The following is a 20,309-nucleotide window of genomic DNA, read 5'->3' as shown; positions in this document are numbered from 1 at the left end:
ATACAATTATTAATTCATTAATTTATATTTATTCATTATTTTTCCCCCTCAAGTCATCTAATGAAAAAATCTAAATTCATTCATTTAAATTAATTCAAGATTTTTTCCCACGTCATCCGGTGAAAAATTAATTCATTATTTTATATTAATTAAAAAAGAAAATTGTCTAATATCTAGTCTAATTTTTCATGAAAATGTAAAAAAAAAAAATATATATATATATATATATATATATATTTTTTTTTTTTTTCACATCACTATATATCATATAAAAACAAACATCACAATGTAATTTTTCCCAATATTGCGCAGCCCATGTGAGCGGCATCCAGATAAACTTAAACATATGCATTATTATGAGTGTAAAAATGCTATTGTGAAAGTTTGATCAGTTATCCAGTGGATATGATTTATGTGGTTAACGATGTCGCGTATACATCAGTCAGAGGTGTTGCACAGACATACGCAATAATGGCATGTTTTGATGTTTTTTATTCAAAAATGCATCTTCAAAAGCGATTATATGAAACTTCCTCATGACTAAAACGTCTCTCGATGGCGTCGTCGTTCAGCTGGAATGATTAACAACATCCACAGGAGTTTGTAGAACGTCTCTGTGAGTGAACTCGTCACTCCAGAATATCCCTGAACATCTTCCTCTTCTTCGACTCTCCCGTTTGCACGTCCATCCAGTCGCCCTGGCGCTTCAGGAACGACGTCAGGCCGAATTTGGCCCAGATGTGCCTCGCAAACCGATCGGGTCGCAGCTGGGATTCACTGGGGACTGAGACACCAGAACATGATCAAGATAAAGTAAGGTCACAGCTCATATTAACCTCATCCTTCCCTCGGGTCATTTTGACCCAGAAATCAGGACTTTTGTTGCACTTAAACCACGAATACACACATTTCTTTTTTTAATGAATTCGAGGAAATTTTTTAAAGTAATAAATCCTTCCCTCTCGTGTCACTTTGACCTCCTTAGGAACGAAAAACAAAAAATGCTCAAAATTCAAACTAAAAATGCTAAAACTTTAACAAAAAATTATTTTATAATGTTTATAATACATGTGCATCAAAAGAACTGACTTTAGGACCCAGCGGAATATAGAGATATAAGGCCATCTACAGTCATGAAATATCATGGTATATTATATTTTATTAGAGGTCGGCAAAGACACCCAAATGTAAGATAATTAAGGGTTTTGGATGAAATTGTGAGTAATTTTGAATTTAAGTTTAAATAATATGAGGAATGTGCTTAAATTGCTATTTATTTATTATTTATTGATCAAATCTAGACATTTAAAGGTAAATAAAATAAAAAATAACAAAAAATCTTCAAAAAACTTGCATTAAAAAAAAATAATAATTAAATAAAATAAGCTCTCTGGACAAAAAATAATAATAATAATAATTTCCTGGCTTTGGGCCATTTTGACCCGCCAGGGAAGGATTTGTTGCAGAACGTGAGGGAAAGATGAGGGTTAAATAAATGAGTTCAGGCTTGGTGTTTATAATGAACGTCACTGTAATTTCTGTTTGTTTTATACTTATATTTTTCATTTCTGTTCTGAATACTGAAATTTAAAAGATTTGTTGTGGAGTGAAACTTTTCAGTTTATTTACCTATTGTTACATTCTAAATGTCTGTAATAGTAAACTATCATTTTTTATGTTTTTATTTATAAAAAGCTACAATTTCATAAATTCCTCACTTACTAAAATTGCTTTTATGGTGATGTTCTGGGGTTTCATTTTTTAAAATTCTTTAAAATTCTTTTCAAATAGAGCCATTTAAGTCATCTGGTGAAAAATTATTAGTTTATTAAATAATATGAATTAATTTACTTTTTTTTTTTTTTTTTTTATCTGGTGAAAAATGTATTCAGTGTTTGCATGTTTTCTCACCGAGTTTGTCTGCTATTCTCTTCCTCTGACTGATGGTGGCGCTGTTCCACACGGCCTCCAGCAAACGACTGCCGTACATCGAACACGCCAGATCCACATACATGTCCTGCCACAGAGATTACATGATTCAGATTATTATTATTATAACCTTTATTTTACCAGGCACATTGAGATCAAAAATCCCTTTTGCAAGAGCGTCCTGGCCAAGATTATCAGCAACACAACTTGCGTGGGTTTAACGAATAACATTCATCCATACATATATAGAAAACACACCGGCAAATTTAAAAATAAAATAAGTACATCAATACATAAGTCAGTATTTCTGTCTCCAAATCTTTCAAAATCACTTTAAAAATGTCCAATGAAACCTGAGTTTCAACTTAAAGGTGCAGTGTGTAAGTTTGAGCGCATCCAGTGGTGAGTTTGTGAACTGCACCCAACCGAAGTTACGGTGGCCGACAGGAAGTGATGTCGTCGTCTGAGACAGCAGAGAGTAGCCAGTTAAACAGTGAGGTTTCTTTACAAAGATAAATTAAGAAATTATGTTTACTTAATTATTCAGTAAAACGATGTTATCGCGAATATTATTGTGACTTGTTCATCATTGTGTCAGTGTTTTATTCGCTGACTTTAGCTCGCTTCTTTACACGAAGAACAACATAGTGACAAAACGTGCTTGTCCACTCAGGGCCACCGTAGAAACATGTTGGCGCAAGATGGCTACTTCAACGTAACGGAAATAGGAAATAAGGTCTTTATACACCACTGAAAACATAGTTGTGTATATGATATTGTATTTCTGTCAACAGATCCTCGTTAATATTACACACTGCACCTTTAATAGAAATGTGATAGAGACAGAGCTGAGCTGCGTGGAGTTTGTCAAGCTTTACCTCCATCTTCCTCAGGATCTTCCCCCGGCCCTTATCGCTGGCCAGCGTCACCATCACCTGAAGCGCGTGGCTCCCGAAGGGGTCGGTGGCGAAGGTCAAGAGGTCACGGGGGCAGAGGTCATGAAGGCTGTTCATCAGAACCGATCGCTCTTTAAACCCGGCCAGCGCTTGAACCAGCCGAGAGCCGTGATAACACACTGAGAAAGCCTGAGGAGAAGCCTGAACACACAGACAGAGCATGTCACCTGCATACTGCATACTACACTTTACATATTGCATACTACACTTTACATACTGAATACAACATTTTATATATGGCATACTATACTGCATACTACACTTTACGTAAGGCATACTACACTACATACTGCATACTACACTTTATATACACCATACTACACTTTACATACGCCATACTACTCTTTATATACACCATACTACACTTTACATAAGGCATACTACACTACATACTGCATACTACACTTTACATACACCATACTACACTTTATATACTGAATACTACACTTTATATAAGGCATACTACACTACATACTGCATACTACACTTTATATACACCATATTACACTTTATATACTGAATACTGCACTTTATATAATGCATACTACACTTTACTAACTGCATACTACACTTTATATACACCATATTACACTTTATATACTGAATACTGCACTTTATATAATGCATACTACACTTTACTAACTGCATACTACACTTTACATACTGAATACTAAATTTTATATATGGCATTCTATACTGCATACTACACTTTATATACTGCACTTTACATACTGCATACTACACTTTACATACTGCATACTACACTTTACATACTGCATACTACACTTTACATACTGCATACTACGATTTACATATTGCATACTACCTACTTATAAAATACTAATATTTTCAATAATCTTATATTTTTAGTTTTCATGCTTCATTTTATGTGATTTGTCATTTTATTAGTTTTTATTATTTAAGTTTAATTTATTTTTAAATTCGGCTTTGGTTTTTATATATTTCCAGTTACTAATTTTACTGCTTCTTCAACATTTCTAATTTTGTGTAGTTTAAGTTTTCCAACTAATATTTATATTTTATTGTATTTCAGCAATATCTCAATGAACAGAAATGTTTTTATTAGTTTTGCTTTTACGATAATAACCTTGAACCGGATAATTATTTATTTTCAGTAAGAGTTTGAATGTGATTGGTTATTATAATTCCATGCCTCATTATAAAGGGGGTGTACACTTATGCAACCATGTAATTCTAGGTTTTTATTTGTCTTTGTTTTTCCTTAAACGCTTATATTTGTTTGTTATATGCATTTTGTTGCATTAAAGGTGAACAAAGATCTTGGATGAATTTTTTTTACATCTGAAAAAGCTGCAATTTTAAGCAAAAAAGATAAAACCTATAGCAGTTTGATGAATTAGCCAGTCAGTATGGCAGAGCAGACGTTCCCTGCTTACTGCATACTACATAAGACTGTCCCATCTTAAAAAAAGCCATAGTGCCCTTAATGCACACTAAACCCTCATTATCTCAAATACCGATTCGGAGCTAAACGTAGACAAGTGGTCGAGAGCAAAGACTGCAAGTGTGTGTGTTTGGACAAGGCATTTGATAAAAGTTCCCATAATGCACACTATACTCACACTCACCTGTGTGCCGGAGTCGCCCTCTGCTGGCTCGGTGTTGTAATACACTTCATACGTCAAGAATGACAGAAACAGAGGCAGACAAGAGACTTGCAGAGACGCCGGTTCACTGCAGTGAAAGGCCTGATGGGAAATGGAGTTTAACATTTATTATCAGCTGATCTTAATGAAATACTAGACTTTATCAACTATTCATGAGGAATAGTATTTAAAAAAAACAGTATGCTCAAATAAACAATACATAAAGTTGACGTGTGACGTGTTGAAAAACGAGAGTTGAAACTAAAACTGTGAGTTGGTTTCATTGGACGGTTTTATTTTATTTAGTGATTTTGAAAGACTTGGGCTACGTCTACATTAATCCGGATACATTTGGAAACGGCGTTTTCCACACTAGCGTTTCAGTGTGGACGAGAAACTTTTGAAAAACGCCTGAAAATGCTAAATTCACCTTTACTGCGCATGAGTAAAACCTCACAAAAGCTCACTGAGATGATACAGATGGAAGAATAAATAAAGTAATGAGGCATTTCTCTTTACACACACACACCGCGGGTCCGCTGACATCGACGTGTTTCTACGGTGGCCCTGAGTGGACAAACGCGTTTCGTCAATATGTTGTTCTTCGTGATAAGAAGCGAACTAAAGTCAGCGAATAAAACACTGACACAATGATGAACAAGTGACAATAATATTCACAATAACATCGTTTTACTGAATAATCAAGTAAACCTAATTTCTTAATTTATCTTAGTAAAGAAACAGCTACTCTCTGCTGTCTCAGACGACGACATCACTTCCTGTCGGCCATTGTAACTTCTGTTGGGTGTAATTCGCAAACTCACCACTAGATGCGCTAAAACTTACACACTGCACCTTTAACTCCAGAAATGTGTTGATTACAGTTAGAGATTAGTGCAGTAATTCCTCCTGACCTGCAGGAGGCGCTGTAGCAGTTCTCCCTGCCTCTCCTCCCACTGAACGCAGCTCTCCACCATCTGCACCACGACCGCGATGTTCCCCGCCGCCAGAATCGCCTCGAAACCCTCCATCAACTCGTCGAAGATCTTCAGGAACTGAGCAGACAGAAATAAGAGGCACATGTTAAAGGAAACACATGGTTTCGGCACTTTTTGTTTTTTAAGTCAAAGTTAAGGCTTTTAAAGACCTTTTTAAAAATGAATACTGTACATTAGAGGTGTGCAAAAATGACAAAAACATGTATCTCGAACTTAAATTGATTTCCAGCGGCATTTTTGACCTATATAAGGGTGTATTTTCCTAAACTGATTAGATGTATGCATACATCGCTCAGTGAAAGTATTTAGATGCATCAAAGTCAAAGTGTCATCTAAAATTTAAGACCTCTCAAAAGTAAAAATAAGACTTTTTATGGCCTTTTTATGCACTTTTATGATGGACAGATGCACTTTTATGATGGACAGATGCACTTTTATGATGGACAGATGCACTTTTATCACTGCCATTATAAAGCTCAGAAGGACATTTTTTAATATAACTCTGATTGTGTTTGTCTGAAAGAAGAAAGTCATATACACCTAGGATGACATGAGGGAGAGTAAATCATGGGCTAATTTTAATTTTTGGGTGAACTATCCCTTTAAAAAAAAAAAATAGTAATGTAAGACTTTTTAAGGATGCGTGGGAACCCTGTAAAGAAGATGCGGAACATCACTAGCACTGGTAAAGAGAGCATTACCAGTTTGAAGGGTGTGGACGCCGCGATCAGGCTCTGGATGGGGAAGTTTGCGATGGGATGAAGAGCCAGAGGCATCAGATGAGATCTCAGGTGGTTCCTGTAAACATCTCGCAGCAAAGCTTTCTGGGAGATCTTGAAGATCTTCTGGAGGAGATGACTCCCGGACGGGTCCTTCATGAACACCAGGAGAGGACTGAGGCAGAAACAGAGTTACAAGTCAGTACATCCACACTGTTATTTACATGAGTTCTTATCACAGCATTTTTTCTTTTATCAAATCAACTTAGATAATTCATGTGGTTCAGATAACATCATATTTTGAGTTTCTGTTGATTAAACCAATCTCCTTCATTGTATCAACTCAATTTTTTTGATTTCAATGAACTTAAAATTTTAAAGCAACTAGGTTACTTCCTTTTTAGGTTAAACCAGAGAATGTCTAATAAGGGGAGTAGTTCCACTCTCAGTAAACTTCCAGCTTCTGAACTGCAGTTCCACTCTGGCTCCACATGAGGGCGCTCACAGGACGAGTGCAGTTCCACTCTGACTCCACATGAGGGCGCTCACAGGACGAGTGCAGTTCCACTCTGACTCCACATGAGGGCGCTCACAGGACGAGTGCAGTTTCACTCTGGCTCCACATGAGGGCGCTCACAGGACGAGTGCAGTTCCACTCTGGCTCCACATGAGGGCGCTCACAGGACGAGTGCAGTTCCACTCTGGCTCCACATGAGGGCGCACACAGGACGAGTGCAGTTCCACTCTGGCTCCACATGAGGGCGCTCACAGGACGAGTGCAGTTCCACTCTGACTCCACATGAGGGCGCTCACAGGACGAGTGCAGTTCCACTCTGGCTCCACATGAGGGCGCTCACAGGACGAGTGCAGTTCCACTCTGGCTCCACATGAGGGCGCTCACAGGACGAGTGCAGTTTCACTCTGGCTCCACATGAGGGCGCTCACAGGACGAGTGCAGTTCCACTCTGGCTCCACATGAGGGCGCTCACAGGACGAGTGCAGTTCCACTCTGGCTCCACATGAGGGCGCTCACAGGACGAGTGCAGTTCCACTCTGGCTCCACATGAGGGCGCTCACAGGACGAGTGCAGTTCCACTCTGGCTCCACATGAGGGCGCTCACAGGACGAGTGCAGTTCCACTCTGGCTCCACATGAGGGCGCTCACAGGACGAGTGCAGTTCCACTCTGGCTCCACATGAGGGCGCTCACAGGACGAGTGCAGTTCCACTCTGGCTCCACATGAGGGCGCTCACAGGACGAGTGCAGTTCCACTCTGGCTCCACATGAGGGCGCTCACAGGACGAGTGCAGTTCCACTCTGGCTCCACATGAGGGCGCTCACAGGACGAGTGCAGTTCCACTCTGGCTCCACATGAGGGCGCTCACAGGACGAGTGCAGATCCACTCTGGCTCCACATGAGGGCGCTCACAGGACGAGTGCAGTTCCACTCTGGCTCCACATGAGGGCGCTCACAGGACGAGTGCAGTTCCACTCTGGCTCCACATGAGGGCGCTCACAGGACGAGTGCAGTTCCACTCTGGCTCCACATGAGGGCGCTCACAGGACGAGTGCAGATCCACTCTGGCTCCACATGAGGGCGCTCACAGGACGAGTGCAGTTCCACTCTGGCTCCACATGAGGGCGCTCACAGGACGAGTGCAGTTCCACTCTGGCTCCACATGAGGGCGCTCACAGGACGAGTGCAGTTCCACTCTGGCTCCACATGAGGGCGCTCATACCCCTTTTCCACCAAGGCAGAGCTGGTGCTGGTTCGGAGCCAGAGCCTAGTTTCAAATCGGTTCTTTGTTTTTCCACCGCCAAAGCACCAGCTCCGAACCAGTAAAACTGGTTCTTAAGTAGCACCAAATCATTGCAGGGTCTAGAAAGAACCGCTTGCGTCAGGGGCTGGGGGCGGGGTTACCGTGACCAACAAGACGAATAGAAACTTGTGACCGCCATTTTTAAATAGCAGCTAGTCGAGCTAATAGCAGCTCGATTATAATATCCGTCTATGTAAGTTACGGCGAGCTGCACGAACGCGTTGGATTCCGATGTATTTTTGCAAATCCATGAGCATCCATAGTATTACAACGTCCGTTATTGTTGATGGCTTGTTCGAGATGCATCGGAGCGGCAGGGACCGATCGGAGTTGCAGGGTGTTTGAAGAGCACACGACTCCTTGTGCTTTTAGATCGCTATCGCAGTGCTTTGATGTCACGCGGCGATCGATCTGCGAGAAGCCGATGCATCTCGAACAAGCCTGGCGTGTTTGTGTTTGGCGCTACCGCACTAGCGGTTGCTGGGCAACATGAGACGTATACAGTGACGTAAGATCTGGCTCTGTTGTGGCTCTCTAGCCGGTGGAAAGGCAAACCGGTTCTATTAAGCTCGTCAGTCGAACCAACTCTGAACCAGCTCTGGCTCTGGCTCTGAACCAGCACCCGGTTCTTGTTGGTGGAAAAGGGGTATCACAGGACGAGTGCAGTTCCACTCTGGCTCCACATGAGGGCGCTCACAGGACGAGTGCAGTTCCACTCTGGCTCCACATGAGGGCGCTCACAGGACGAGTGCAGTTCCACTCTGGCTCCACATGAGGGCGCTCACAGGACGAGTGCAGTTCCACTCTGGCTCCACATGAGGGCGCTCACAGGACGAGTGCAGTTCCACTCTGGCTCCACATGAGGGCGCTCACAGGACGAGTGCAGTTTCACTCTGGCTCCACATGAGGGCGCTCACAGGACGAGTGCAGTTCCACTCTGGCTCCACATGAGGGCGCTCACAGGACGAGTGCAGTTCCACTCTGGCTCCACATGAGGGCGCTCACAGGACGAGTGCAGTTTCACTCTGGCTCCACATGAGGGCGCTCACAGGACGAGTGCAGTTCCACTCTGGCTCCACATGAGGGCGCTCACAGGACGAGTGCAGCTTTATTTCATGAACAGAAATGTTTTTAATAGTTTTGCTTTTAGTTAACGATAATAACCCTGGACCGGAGAATTATCACTCACACGACAGTCTTTTGACTAAAATGCCATTTAGTTTTAGTCATACTCGTTTTAGTTTTAATCGACGAAATACAATAAGATTTTAGTCGACTAAATCTACAGTAGTTTTAGTCGACTAAAATCTAATGGGTTTAGTTAAATTGTAATGCATTAATTTAGAATTTCTCAAAAATTTCCAAACCCATTATATACTCCCGGAGAAAAATATATATAAACCAGTTAATATGAATGATTTTAAAGTTTGAACATGCAATACAGACACAGATTTAACTGTTGTGACATTAAAAAAATTAAAATCACTTTTCCTAAAGTAGAACACAGTCTTTAAATTAATGATATATGCATTCTTTAAAACAACTTGAATACATCATACATAATTTATTTGTATAAATTAAATATAATTAATCCTTATTAAAGCTATTAAAGAGCAGTGAATGCTTTTCTCTTTTTCTTTTGTTGTTTGATTAATATTAAGGGTTTATTACCCTTTATTACTTATTACGCACTGTCACTTTAAGAACGAATGCGCGGATCCAATGCACTGATGCACGTGTGTTTACGATCAGTTCTGACTGGATCTATTCCCAAATCATCCCTACCTAACATATGCGTCTAGTCTTTATTAGATAATTCGACATAAAAAATGACATTTGTTATAGATGAAAACGAGACTTTTTCATTTAAAACTGTTTTTATTTAGTTATAGTCTTGTTTTCTTCTATAAAAAATTTCGCTGACAAATAATTTTCGTCTTTATTTTTGTCAATGACATTTTTTTATAGACGAAAACGAGACTATTTACACTGCGCCCGATGATCTTCCTCACCTGACTCCAGGAGCCGAGCTGAGTGACGTCAGGTATCCCATGATGCTCTTGTTGAGCTTATTGCACAGTTTGGGTCTCTTGCGGTGACACACCGTCAGCAGAGTCTGAAGAGCAGCGCAGGCCGTCAGGTTCGACACAAAGACTGAAGAAATGCAACATCAGATCAGAGTTTGATTTGTTAAAAAAAAACGAAATTTTAATGTAGAAATTTAGAGAATATAGAAATATAGTGCAGGGTTATTACAGTTAATAAAAAACATTTGTTACTTGAAATAAAATAAACATTAACTGAAATAAAATGTAATATATATATATATATATATATATATATATATATATATATATATATATATATATATTTGAGCTAGTAGCCTTTAGTTTAACTTGATGCATTAACTAAAATTACAACTATTAAAAGTATTTCTGTTGATTGAAATAAAGCTGAAATAAAATATAGTATAAATTTTAGATAGAAAAACTCATTGAAAATTAGAAATGTTGCCTTGGCACTAGAGATCTACCGATAATCTGTTTTACCGATATTTAAGCATTTTCCCATAATCGGGTATCGGTTTTGTAATATCGGTTTCACCGATAAATGGTAAGTATAATTGCAGAATTTATACATAAAACAGAAATAAAATAAATAAATATCGGTTCTGAATATCGGTTATCGGGCACGTAAACATGCAAATAATTGGTATCAGTAATACAAAAACAACATCAGTCCATCTCTAGTTGCCAATAGTTGAAGTACTAAAATTATTAACTGAAAATAAAAACTAAAACTGAAACTAACCTAAATAGCAATATTTAAATTTAAAAAAAGTCAAAGCACATACCAAAAGTACTAAATTTTTTTACTAAAATTAACAAAAAAACTAATTAAAAATACTAATAAAACTAAAATAAATTAAAAACACAGACTTGATATACTAAAATAAAATAAAAAATAGACATAAATAAAACTATAAAAAGAATATATGAAAAATATTATAGCAATTGTAGTGCAGGGTTATTAGAGTTAACTAAAAACCATAAAAAAAAGTGTTACTTATAAAATAAAATAAACGTTAACTGAAATAAAATTGAAATTATATATATATATATATATATATTTTTTTTTTTAATTTATTTTTTTTTTTTTTTTTTTTTCAGCCAGTTGCCATAAGTTTAACTTGAAAACACTGGTGGGAAAACGTCATCACCGTTGATGTTTTCCATCAGACGATCGGCCAGATGCTTCAGCTCCCACCAGAACGATGTGGGAATCTCGAAGTCCACCAGCTCAACTTCACATCTTTTTTCCTTCTTGGCTGAAACACATTAAACAGAATAAAACTGATCAGAGGCTCTAGATAAAGAAGACCGAAACCAGAACCGTAAGAACCGTTAAACACAGGTAAAGTTAAACACACACAACATGTTTCGGCTGTGAAAGCATTAGAGCCCGACCGATATGGATTTTTGGGCGCCGATGCCGATACCGATAAAAAAAAAACAGATACCGATATATCGGCCGATATTATTTATGTGTATATTATAATACAGTAGCAATATTATTTATGTGTATTATAGTACAGTAAGTTTGGACACACTTTACAATTGGTGTGTACAAACTTTTGATGGCTACTAGAGCCCGACCGATAAAGGATTTTGAAGGCTCATACAGGTACAAATATTTGTTGGTTTTAAATTTTTTTTTTTTTCAGAAACGCGCAACAAAACATCAGATTTCCCTAACATTAGTTATTTGTAGTTATTTATGAGTTTTAACTAAAATAATATGATAATGCATTTTAAAAAGAAACTTGTTTCTTTTATTGTCACAACAGAACAGAGGAACATCAAAATATATTAAACTTCTGATAAATAAAATGTATAAAAATACAAACTTAAGATTTTTTTTTAAGACTAAACGTTTAGTCCTTTGAACAAAAACAACAAATTCAAATTGTCATAATTTACTCTCTCAAGTTGTTTTTTTCTTCTGTTGAAAATAAGTTATTTGGATGAATGTGGGTAACCAAACAGTTGATGTACCCCAGTGACTTCCATAGTATATTTTTCTCCTTTGGAAGTCAATGGGGACCAGCTACTGTTTGGATACCCACATTCTTCAAACTATTAATATTAGAAAAATATTAGAAGGAAATTAATACAGTTGGAACAACATTAGAGTGCCTGTAAATAATGAGATCATTTTTATTATTGGGTGAACTATCCCTTGTAACGGTGGTGGCCGCCCTAACCTAAATTAATTATTTTAAAGAAAACCTTCGGGCGCCAGACAGGATTAAACCTGTCAAAAATTAACTTAACCCAGGATAGCAGAAAATGTAACCACCTGTTACACAACAAATAATAATAATAATCCCAGAAAAAAGGTCATTTCACAAGGAATATTTATTCTTCCATATGTTCAAAATCATAATCACACAGAAAACGAAATGGACAAAAAAAATAAAATTAAACAAAATAAGAAAGGAAGTTCACAGCGGTCTCTGGTCTTTGAGATCCGAGCCCCGTGCCGGAACCGACCGCGTCACGCTAATCCACGTTCGCAGATTCGTGTCCACATTCATTCACAAAAAATGTCCATAAAAAAAGAAAAGAGAGAACAAAGAAAACATTGGATAAACATCTCATAAATCTTGTGGTAAATCACCAACATTAAATCAACAGCAACAATAATTTTAACGCCCAACAACAATTATAAACAAAACACTAAGCACACAGAATGTGCGAATATGAAAGCTATGCGAGTGGGTGCGTGCGTGTGTTGCAGTGTGTGTAATGGCGGCGCAGAGGTACTGACCACGTTTGCAGGTATTGAAGGCACCAATGAGTATTGCGAGTCACCAGACACCAAGATAAGTGGATAAGCGGTTTTTGCCTTGTCTTCAGGACAGCTCATGACAGTTGGTCTGGAAGTGCAATGCTTCAGTCACGCACCAGACATCATACACATGAAACAGCTGATTGACACGCAGCCGTCTTTCCACCGTAAATCCTCACTCATACGGGCAACCCTCATGTGCAAACAAACGGATGACGCTTCTGATTCAGGTACGACACACTCCCTTTAAATACAACTTCCTTCCGTTGTTAATTGACACTCCACCCATACACGCAAAGTGAAAGTAAAAATAAAAGTAAACAAAACAAAGATGTGGCGTAAAGCTCCTTTTTTTTTTTTTTTTTTTAAATCGCCACACCCTTTAAGGACAAGCGGCAATGTGTTTACAATTGCTACTGTCTCTTTAAGAGCTGAGCACGACACGTCTAATGTACACACATTTGACAAGCAGATTTTCTCTCAATTTTTGCCTTTACTTTAGACAACCGACTTTGTTTATGTAAATCTTGTGTGTATTTAACAGTATTAGCACAATAATACTCGAAAGATAACTTAATCCAGTATCCAGGCGCTGGTACTAGAAAGGCTTTTAGTGCATGTGAGCTTCACATGTACGCGCTGAGAAACGCACACGTTAGAACAGCGCATCAGTATTTAAAATTAAATGTTTAACCGACAAAGCATTAAAGCACATGCACATTATGAACTTTTGTGAACTGCAGTGTTAACATTTTATGTGAATATAGCCTACGTCGCGTTGTTCCGCTTCACTCTCGGCTTATTTAACCGCAGCAAAACTGGACATGAGTCACGAATTTTGTCATCCTTATTTGAGTTAAGAGAACTGATAGGGATGTTCTTTTAATTGTTATTCAAGCAATGTATGTCTCGTGAGTCGTGACCAACTCACCATGAACACACTTCACCGCTGATCTCACTCGCGGTTCTCTCTGCCCGACTCGGGCTGGATCAACAGGTTGCAGAATGTGTGGCGCGTTATACACGAGTGTTGCCAACAGGGACGGTGTAGAGTGCCCTCTGGTGGACAAACTATACAACGGCAACACTCATAACATGGTTGAAGGGTGTTTCGTCCGTTTTTATTTTATTTTTGAAATATTAATTTATCGGCCGTTATAAATGCCGATACCGATAGTTTTGAAAATGCCTAATATCGGCCGATAATATCGGCCTGCCGATATATCGGTCGGGCTCTAGAAAGCATGGCTTGTGTTCTGCGACATGTTCGTACGGTGGCCCTGAGCGGACAAACGCGTTTCGTCACTATGTTGTTCTTCGTGTAAAGAAGCAAAAGCTAAAGTCAGCGAATGAAACAGTGACACAATGATGAACAACTAACAATAATATTCACAATAACATCGTTTTACTGAATAATTAAGTAAACAATGTCTTAATTTATCTCTGTAAGGAAACCTCACTGTTTAACTGGCTACTCTCTGCTGTCTCAGACAACGACATCACTTCCTGTCGCCACCGTAACTCCTGTTGGGTGCAGTTCACAACCTCACCACTAGATGCGCTAAAACTTACACACTGCACCTTTAAAGTACAAATTATACAAAACGAAAAAACTTCAAACAAACGTATATCTCTCCATATCTCCCGACATATTGTGTTCAATCTATTTCCACGTCCTGTATGACGCATAAAGGCCTGAGAACGCAAACCCTGAAACAGGATCCGAGGAGCAAGCGTTATTATGATGATGATGATGATGATCCTGACCTTTCTGAGCGCCGGGTGTGTCTCGGGTCAAGCATCCGCTGAGCACCTGCATGAGTGTCCGGAGCAGATGCGATCCGTACGGATCCTGAGCGAACGCCAGCAGATTCTCCCGGACCACTGCACTCACACGCTGCACCTGAGCCTCCAGCATCCCACAATGCTCCTCTTCGGCCCCTGTGACGTCAGACTCCTCCTCTGTAGAGGAACATGAGATGAGGAGACACTGTAAACACACTTCACCAGCTTCAGTGCAGATTCACAAACCCAAACGCCCGAGCGACACGCGAGAGTTAACCAAACACAAAAATGAGAATTAGCGCATGATTAGGCGCGTTTCCATTACAGATTTGCGCAAAACTTTTGTGATTTTTTTCTAAATGTTGACAAAAAACTATTTCGAAATGACGGCGTTTCCATTAACCGATGTTATGCGACTAAAACTTAAAGGGTTAGTTCACCCAAAAATGAAAATTCTGTCAGTAATTACTCACCCTCATGTTGTTCCAACCGCGTAAGACCTTCGTTCATCTTCGGAACACAAATTAAGATATTTTTGATGAAATCAGAGCTATGTCTCACTCCTCCATAGGCTGCTATGTGACCGAAACTTGCTGGCCCAGAAAAGTTATTAAAGAGATCGTTAATATAGTCCAAGTGACTCCAGTGGCTCAATCTTAAGTTTATAAAGCGACGAGAATACTTTTTGTGCGCAAAAACAAACAAAAATAACGACTTTATTCCACTTTTCATTTCCTTCTCTCTGAGCCTCGTAGTGTTTTTGCGTTGCGCGTCTGTGTTGCACGTCATCACGCATCACACACATGACCGGCGTCGGCCAATAGTGAGCCTACGTGGTGACGTGTAACACAGACGCGCAGCGCAAAAACACTACGCGAAACAACTAGAGGCTCAGAGAGAAGGAAATGAAAAGTGGAATAAAGTCGTTATTTTTGTTTGTTTTTGCGCACAAAAAGTATTCTCGTCGCTTGATATACTTAAGATTGAGTCACTGTAGTCACCTGGACTATATTAACGATCTCTTTAATAACTTTTCTGGGCCAGCAAGTTTCGGTCACATAGCAGCCTATGGAGGAGTGAGACATAGCTCTGATTTCATCAAAAATATCTTAATTTGTGTTCCGAAGATGAACGAAGGTCTTACGCGGTTGGAACAACATGAGGGTGAGTAATTACTGACAGAATTTTCATTTTTGGGTGAACTAACCCTTTAATTTTTTCCTCTCGCGATCAGTAAAGTCATTCCAGAAACCATGGCAACGGACATTGGTAGGTTTATGTACTATATCCCAGCAGCCACTGCACTGGCCATTATCATTTATGGAAGGAGATGTATGTGTGTTTCCAAGCATTAATGGTGAGGAACGACCCTTATGCTGTGAGCGGCTCATATGAGGAGTTTCTGGGTGTTTCTCCCTCAGATCTGCTGCGAGGTCTTGATTGTGGGATTTATTTGAGGTTTAGAATCCAGTATTCCTGTAATTCTTTTGTCTTTTATGAATTTAATAAAGAACTCTGTCTCGTATTCTGTCCAAACACACCGCGTCGTCTACGTCAGGTGACTGCAAATGCACAAAAACTGTTTCCATTGCAGTTTTGCGAAATATTCCTTCTTCGAATTGCCTGAAAAAAACCCTCATGCGAGCGGAAAAACTTTATTGCAATAAATGGGAGTTTTTACGAAATTGACGTGTTTCCATTGGGCGTATTTTCAATTCGCAATTTCAATTTGCGCAATTTGAAGGCTAATGGAAACGCGGCTAGTGACTCTCGCTCAACTCAGCCTGGGTGTATAAGACTTTCTTCTGTCAGACGAACACAATCAGAGTTACAGTATATTAAATAATGTCCTGGATCTTCCGAGCTTTATAATGGATATAATGCTTAATTAAATAAAAGTCCATAATTGAAAATAGCTGAAGGAAATATGTATTTGCTGATTCATATTCTTTTGGTTTCTCTGCCCAATATTTAAAAATAAAATAAAAATGAAAATACTCGGTATCGGCAAAGTAAAAAAATAAGGCTCGTATCCACTTGTTCTTTATATTCGTCAATTTTGTTTATTTTTAATCTAATTGAATCTGTTAAATAGATGAATAAATAATAACTTTTACAATTTTAACTTATTTACTTGTTTATTTTAATGTTATCTATTTAAATCAAATGTTTGATTTGTAAATTTTAATCTACTTTTTATTTATATATGTATTTATAAATTTTTTGTTAAGCAAACTAATTTGATTCATATTCTTTTGGTCTCTCTGCCCAATATATATAAAAAAATAAATAATTAAAAATGCAATGAAAATACTTGGTATCGGCAAATACAAAAAAAAAAAAATAATTACCGGTATCAGGCTCGTACTGAAGAAAGAGGTACCAGTGCATCCCTAGAAATATCTTTAAAAAATGATTTATATATATATATATATATATATAGTTTTTTTTTTTATTAATTTATTAATTAATTTTTAACTGTGCCTCCAGTACACACGTGCCCATCTCACCTCTTTCAAAGCGTGTTTTTGAGACTGTCTTTTGTTCACTGCAGTTTTAAGGAGGAAATACTCAGCAATGCTGTCGACTTATGAACTTACACATGGTTTGTCTTAAAGCAGATTAAAAACACCACATAGACACACAAACAACATTAAAAGCTGGATTTGCGTGGCCTCACCTGTCCACCTGCGTGCCTGTCTCACTGCGCTCTCCATCACATGGCCTCCACACTGATCACACGCCACGGCTGTGAACTCTGACCCCGTCTCTCCTCCCAGTTCCTCCAGCACTTCTGCGACCTGAGCCGGACTGGCCAGCGCCAGCAAACCCTCCAGAACCAGACTCCCCGTCATGTCCGTCGCCACCAGGAGCGCCTTCCCCCTCACCTCCGCCAGCACGTTCTCCACAAACACACCTGAACACACAACAACATACCTGAGCACACAACAACAACATACCTGAGCACACAACAACACACCTGAGCACACAACAACACACCTGAGCACACAACAACACACCTGAGCACACAACAACAACATACCTGAGCACACAACAACACACCTGGGCACACAACAACACACCTGAGCACACAACAACACACCTGAGCACACAACAACACACCTGAGCACACAACAACACACCTGAGCACACAACAACACACCTGAGCACACAACACCACACCTGAGCACACAACACCACACCTGAGCACACAACACCACACCTGAGCACACAACAACACACCTGAGCACACAACACCACACCTGAGCACACAACAACACACCTCTGCCAGCACGTTCTCCACAAACACACCTGAGCACACAACAACAAACACACCTGAACACCCAACAACACACCTGAACACACAACAACACACCTCCGCCAGCACGTTCTCCACAAACACACCTGAACACACAACAACACACACACCTGAGCACACAACAACACACACACCTGAGCACACACACAACACATCTGAGCACACAACAACACACACACCTGAGCACACACACCACATCTGAGCACACAACAACACACCTGAACACACAACAACACACCTGAGCACACAACAACACACCTGAGCACACAACAACACACCTGAGCACACAACAACACACCTGAGCACACAACACCACACCTGAGCACACAACAACACACCTGAGCACACAACAACACACCTGAGCACACAACAACACACCTGAGCACACAACAACACACCTGAGCACACAACACCACACCTGAGCACACAACAACACACCTGAGCACACAACACCACACCTGAGCACACAACAACACACCTGAGCACACAACAACACACCTGAGCACACAACAACACACCTGAGCACACAACAACACACCTGAACACACAACAACACACCTGAGCACACAACAACACACCTGAACACACAACAACACACCTGAGCACACAACAACACACCTGAGCACACAACAACACACCTGAGCACACAACACCACTCCTGAGCACACAACACCACACCTGAGTACACAACAACACACCTGAGCACACAACAACACACCTGAGCACACAACAACACACCTGAGCACACAACAACACACCTGAGCACACAACACCACACCTGAGCACACAACAACACACCTGAGCACACAACAACACACCTGAGCACACAACTACACACCTCCGCCAGCACGTTCTCCACAAACACACCTGAACACACAACAACACACCTGAGCACACAACAACACACCTGAGCACACAACAACACACCTGAGCACACAACACCACACCTGAGCACACAACAACACACCTGAGCACACAACACCACACCTGAGCACACAACAACACACCTCCGCCAGCACGTTCTCCACAAACACACCTGAACACACAACAACACACCTGAGCACACAACACACCTGAGCACACAACAACACACCTGAGCACACAACACCACACCTGAGCACACAACAACACACCTGAGCACACAACAACACACCTCCGCCAGCACGTTCTCCACAAACACACCTGAACACACAACAACACACCTGAGCACACAACACACCTGAGCACACAACTACACACCTGAGCACACAACAACACACCTGAGCACACAACAACACACCTGAGCACACAACACACCTGAGCACACAACAACACACCTGAGCACACAACACACCTGAGCACACAACACACCTGAGCACACAACAACACACCTGAGCACACAACACACCTGAGCACACAACAACACACCTGAGCACACAACACACCTGAGCACACAACACACCTGAGCACACAACACACCTGAGCACACAACAACACACCTGAGCACACAACAACACACCTGGGGCCTGTTTCAATAAGGAGGTTCAACCAACTCTGAGTTAAAACTTGAACTCTGAGTTGACTTACCCTGAGATGGGAAACTCTGAGTTTTCGGTGTCAGAACAGCTGAAATGAGTTAGTTCAATCAACTCTGAGTTGACCTACTCTGAGTTAAGCGCGTGCACCACAACTATAAAAAGCCATTATCAATGGAGCGCAGATATTACGAGTCACCATGGCAACAGCGCCAAACAAAAAGAGGAATTACTGTTAAACCATGTTGGGTGTAATTAATTACCAAGTAATCTAAATATTGTGATTTGATTTAAGGGATAACTCTTAATTCTTCTGTAATTTAAAATAAAATCTGATGTAATTACATTAATTAGGTAACTGCATAGACTATAGAGAACAATTCTGTATAGTGGATTTAACATACATTTTTAAAAGGTATATTTTTTATGTAACCTTCTCCCTCTACACACTTTGGTCAATTCAAGAATAGTTCATGCAATTGTATATTGTTTATTTGAAAGCATTAAAAGTGCAGTTTCTTGTCTCTCCTTGTATTGTTCAAGTGGTTGAGGTTGATATGGGATTTAGTAATTAGTAATGATTACTAGACCAATGCTTTCTAAAGATAGTAATTATTACATTAATCTAATTACAATGTTGAAGATAACATTGATAACTATTTTAGAGTAACTTACCCAACTGTTATAATATCAGAGGTGAAACTGGAAGAACAGTAGGCCTATGCTATTCAACCTAATTTTAATTTTCATGTGGAGCAATCCTGCAGGCATTAAAAGACCATGGCAGCAG

The 20,309-nt window shown here is 39.8% G+C and overlaps 1 protein-coding gene across 7 annotated transcripts in view; it reads right to left on the bottom strand.

Moving 5' to 3' along the window:
* Positions 1 to 388: 388 nt before the first annotated feature.
* The window catches only part of nop9 (NOP9 nucleolar protein), a 48,482-nt gene continuing 28,561 nt past the window's right edge, over positions 389 to 20,309 (bottom strand). For 4 of the 7 annotated variants that reach the window (XM_081374876.1, XM_081374877.1, XM_081374878.1 and 1 more), the window contains 10 exons: positions 17,367 to 17,603; positions 14,669 to 14,863; positions 11,271 to 11,378; positions 10,063 to 10,204; positions 6,213 to 6,405; positions 5,428 to 5,568; positions 4,490 to 4,615; positions 2,808 to 3,026; positions 1,912 to 2,017; positions 475 to 784 (listed from right to left, as the gene is read on the bottom strand). In XM_081374876.1, coding sequence (XP_081231002.1) covers positions 630 to 784; positions 1,912 to 2,017; positions 2,808 to 3,026; positions 4,490 to 4,615; positions 5,428 to 5,568; positions 6,213 to 6,405; positions 10,063 to 10,204; positions 11,271 to 11,378; positions 14,669 to 14,863; positions 17,367 to 17,603 — 1,622 coding nt within the window. In that variant the 3' untranslated portion in view covers positions 475 to 629. Of the gene's footprint in view, positions 785 to 1,911; positions 2,018 to 2,807; positions 3,027 to 4,489; positions 4,616 to 5,427; positions 5,569 to 6,212; positions 6,406 to 10,062; positions 10,205 to 11,270; positions 11,379 to 14,668; positions 14,864 to 17,366; positions 17,604 to 20,309 lie in introns of all 7 variants that reach the window. The other 3 variants (XM_081374881.1, XM_081374879.1, XM_081374880.1) reach the window with 1 other exon arrangement.

This window comes from Scardinius erythrophthalmus (genome assembly GCF_964197995.2).
Source record: "Scardinius erythrophthalmus genome assembly, chromosome: 9".
Taxonomy (NCBI): Eukaryota; Metazoa; Chordata; class Actinopteri; order Cypriniformes; family Leuciscidae; genus Scardinius; species Scardinius erythrophthalmus.
This window is presented reverse-complemented; position numbering and strand designations above follow the sequence as displayed.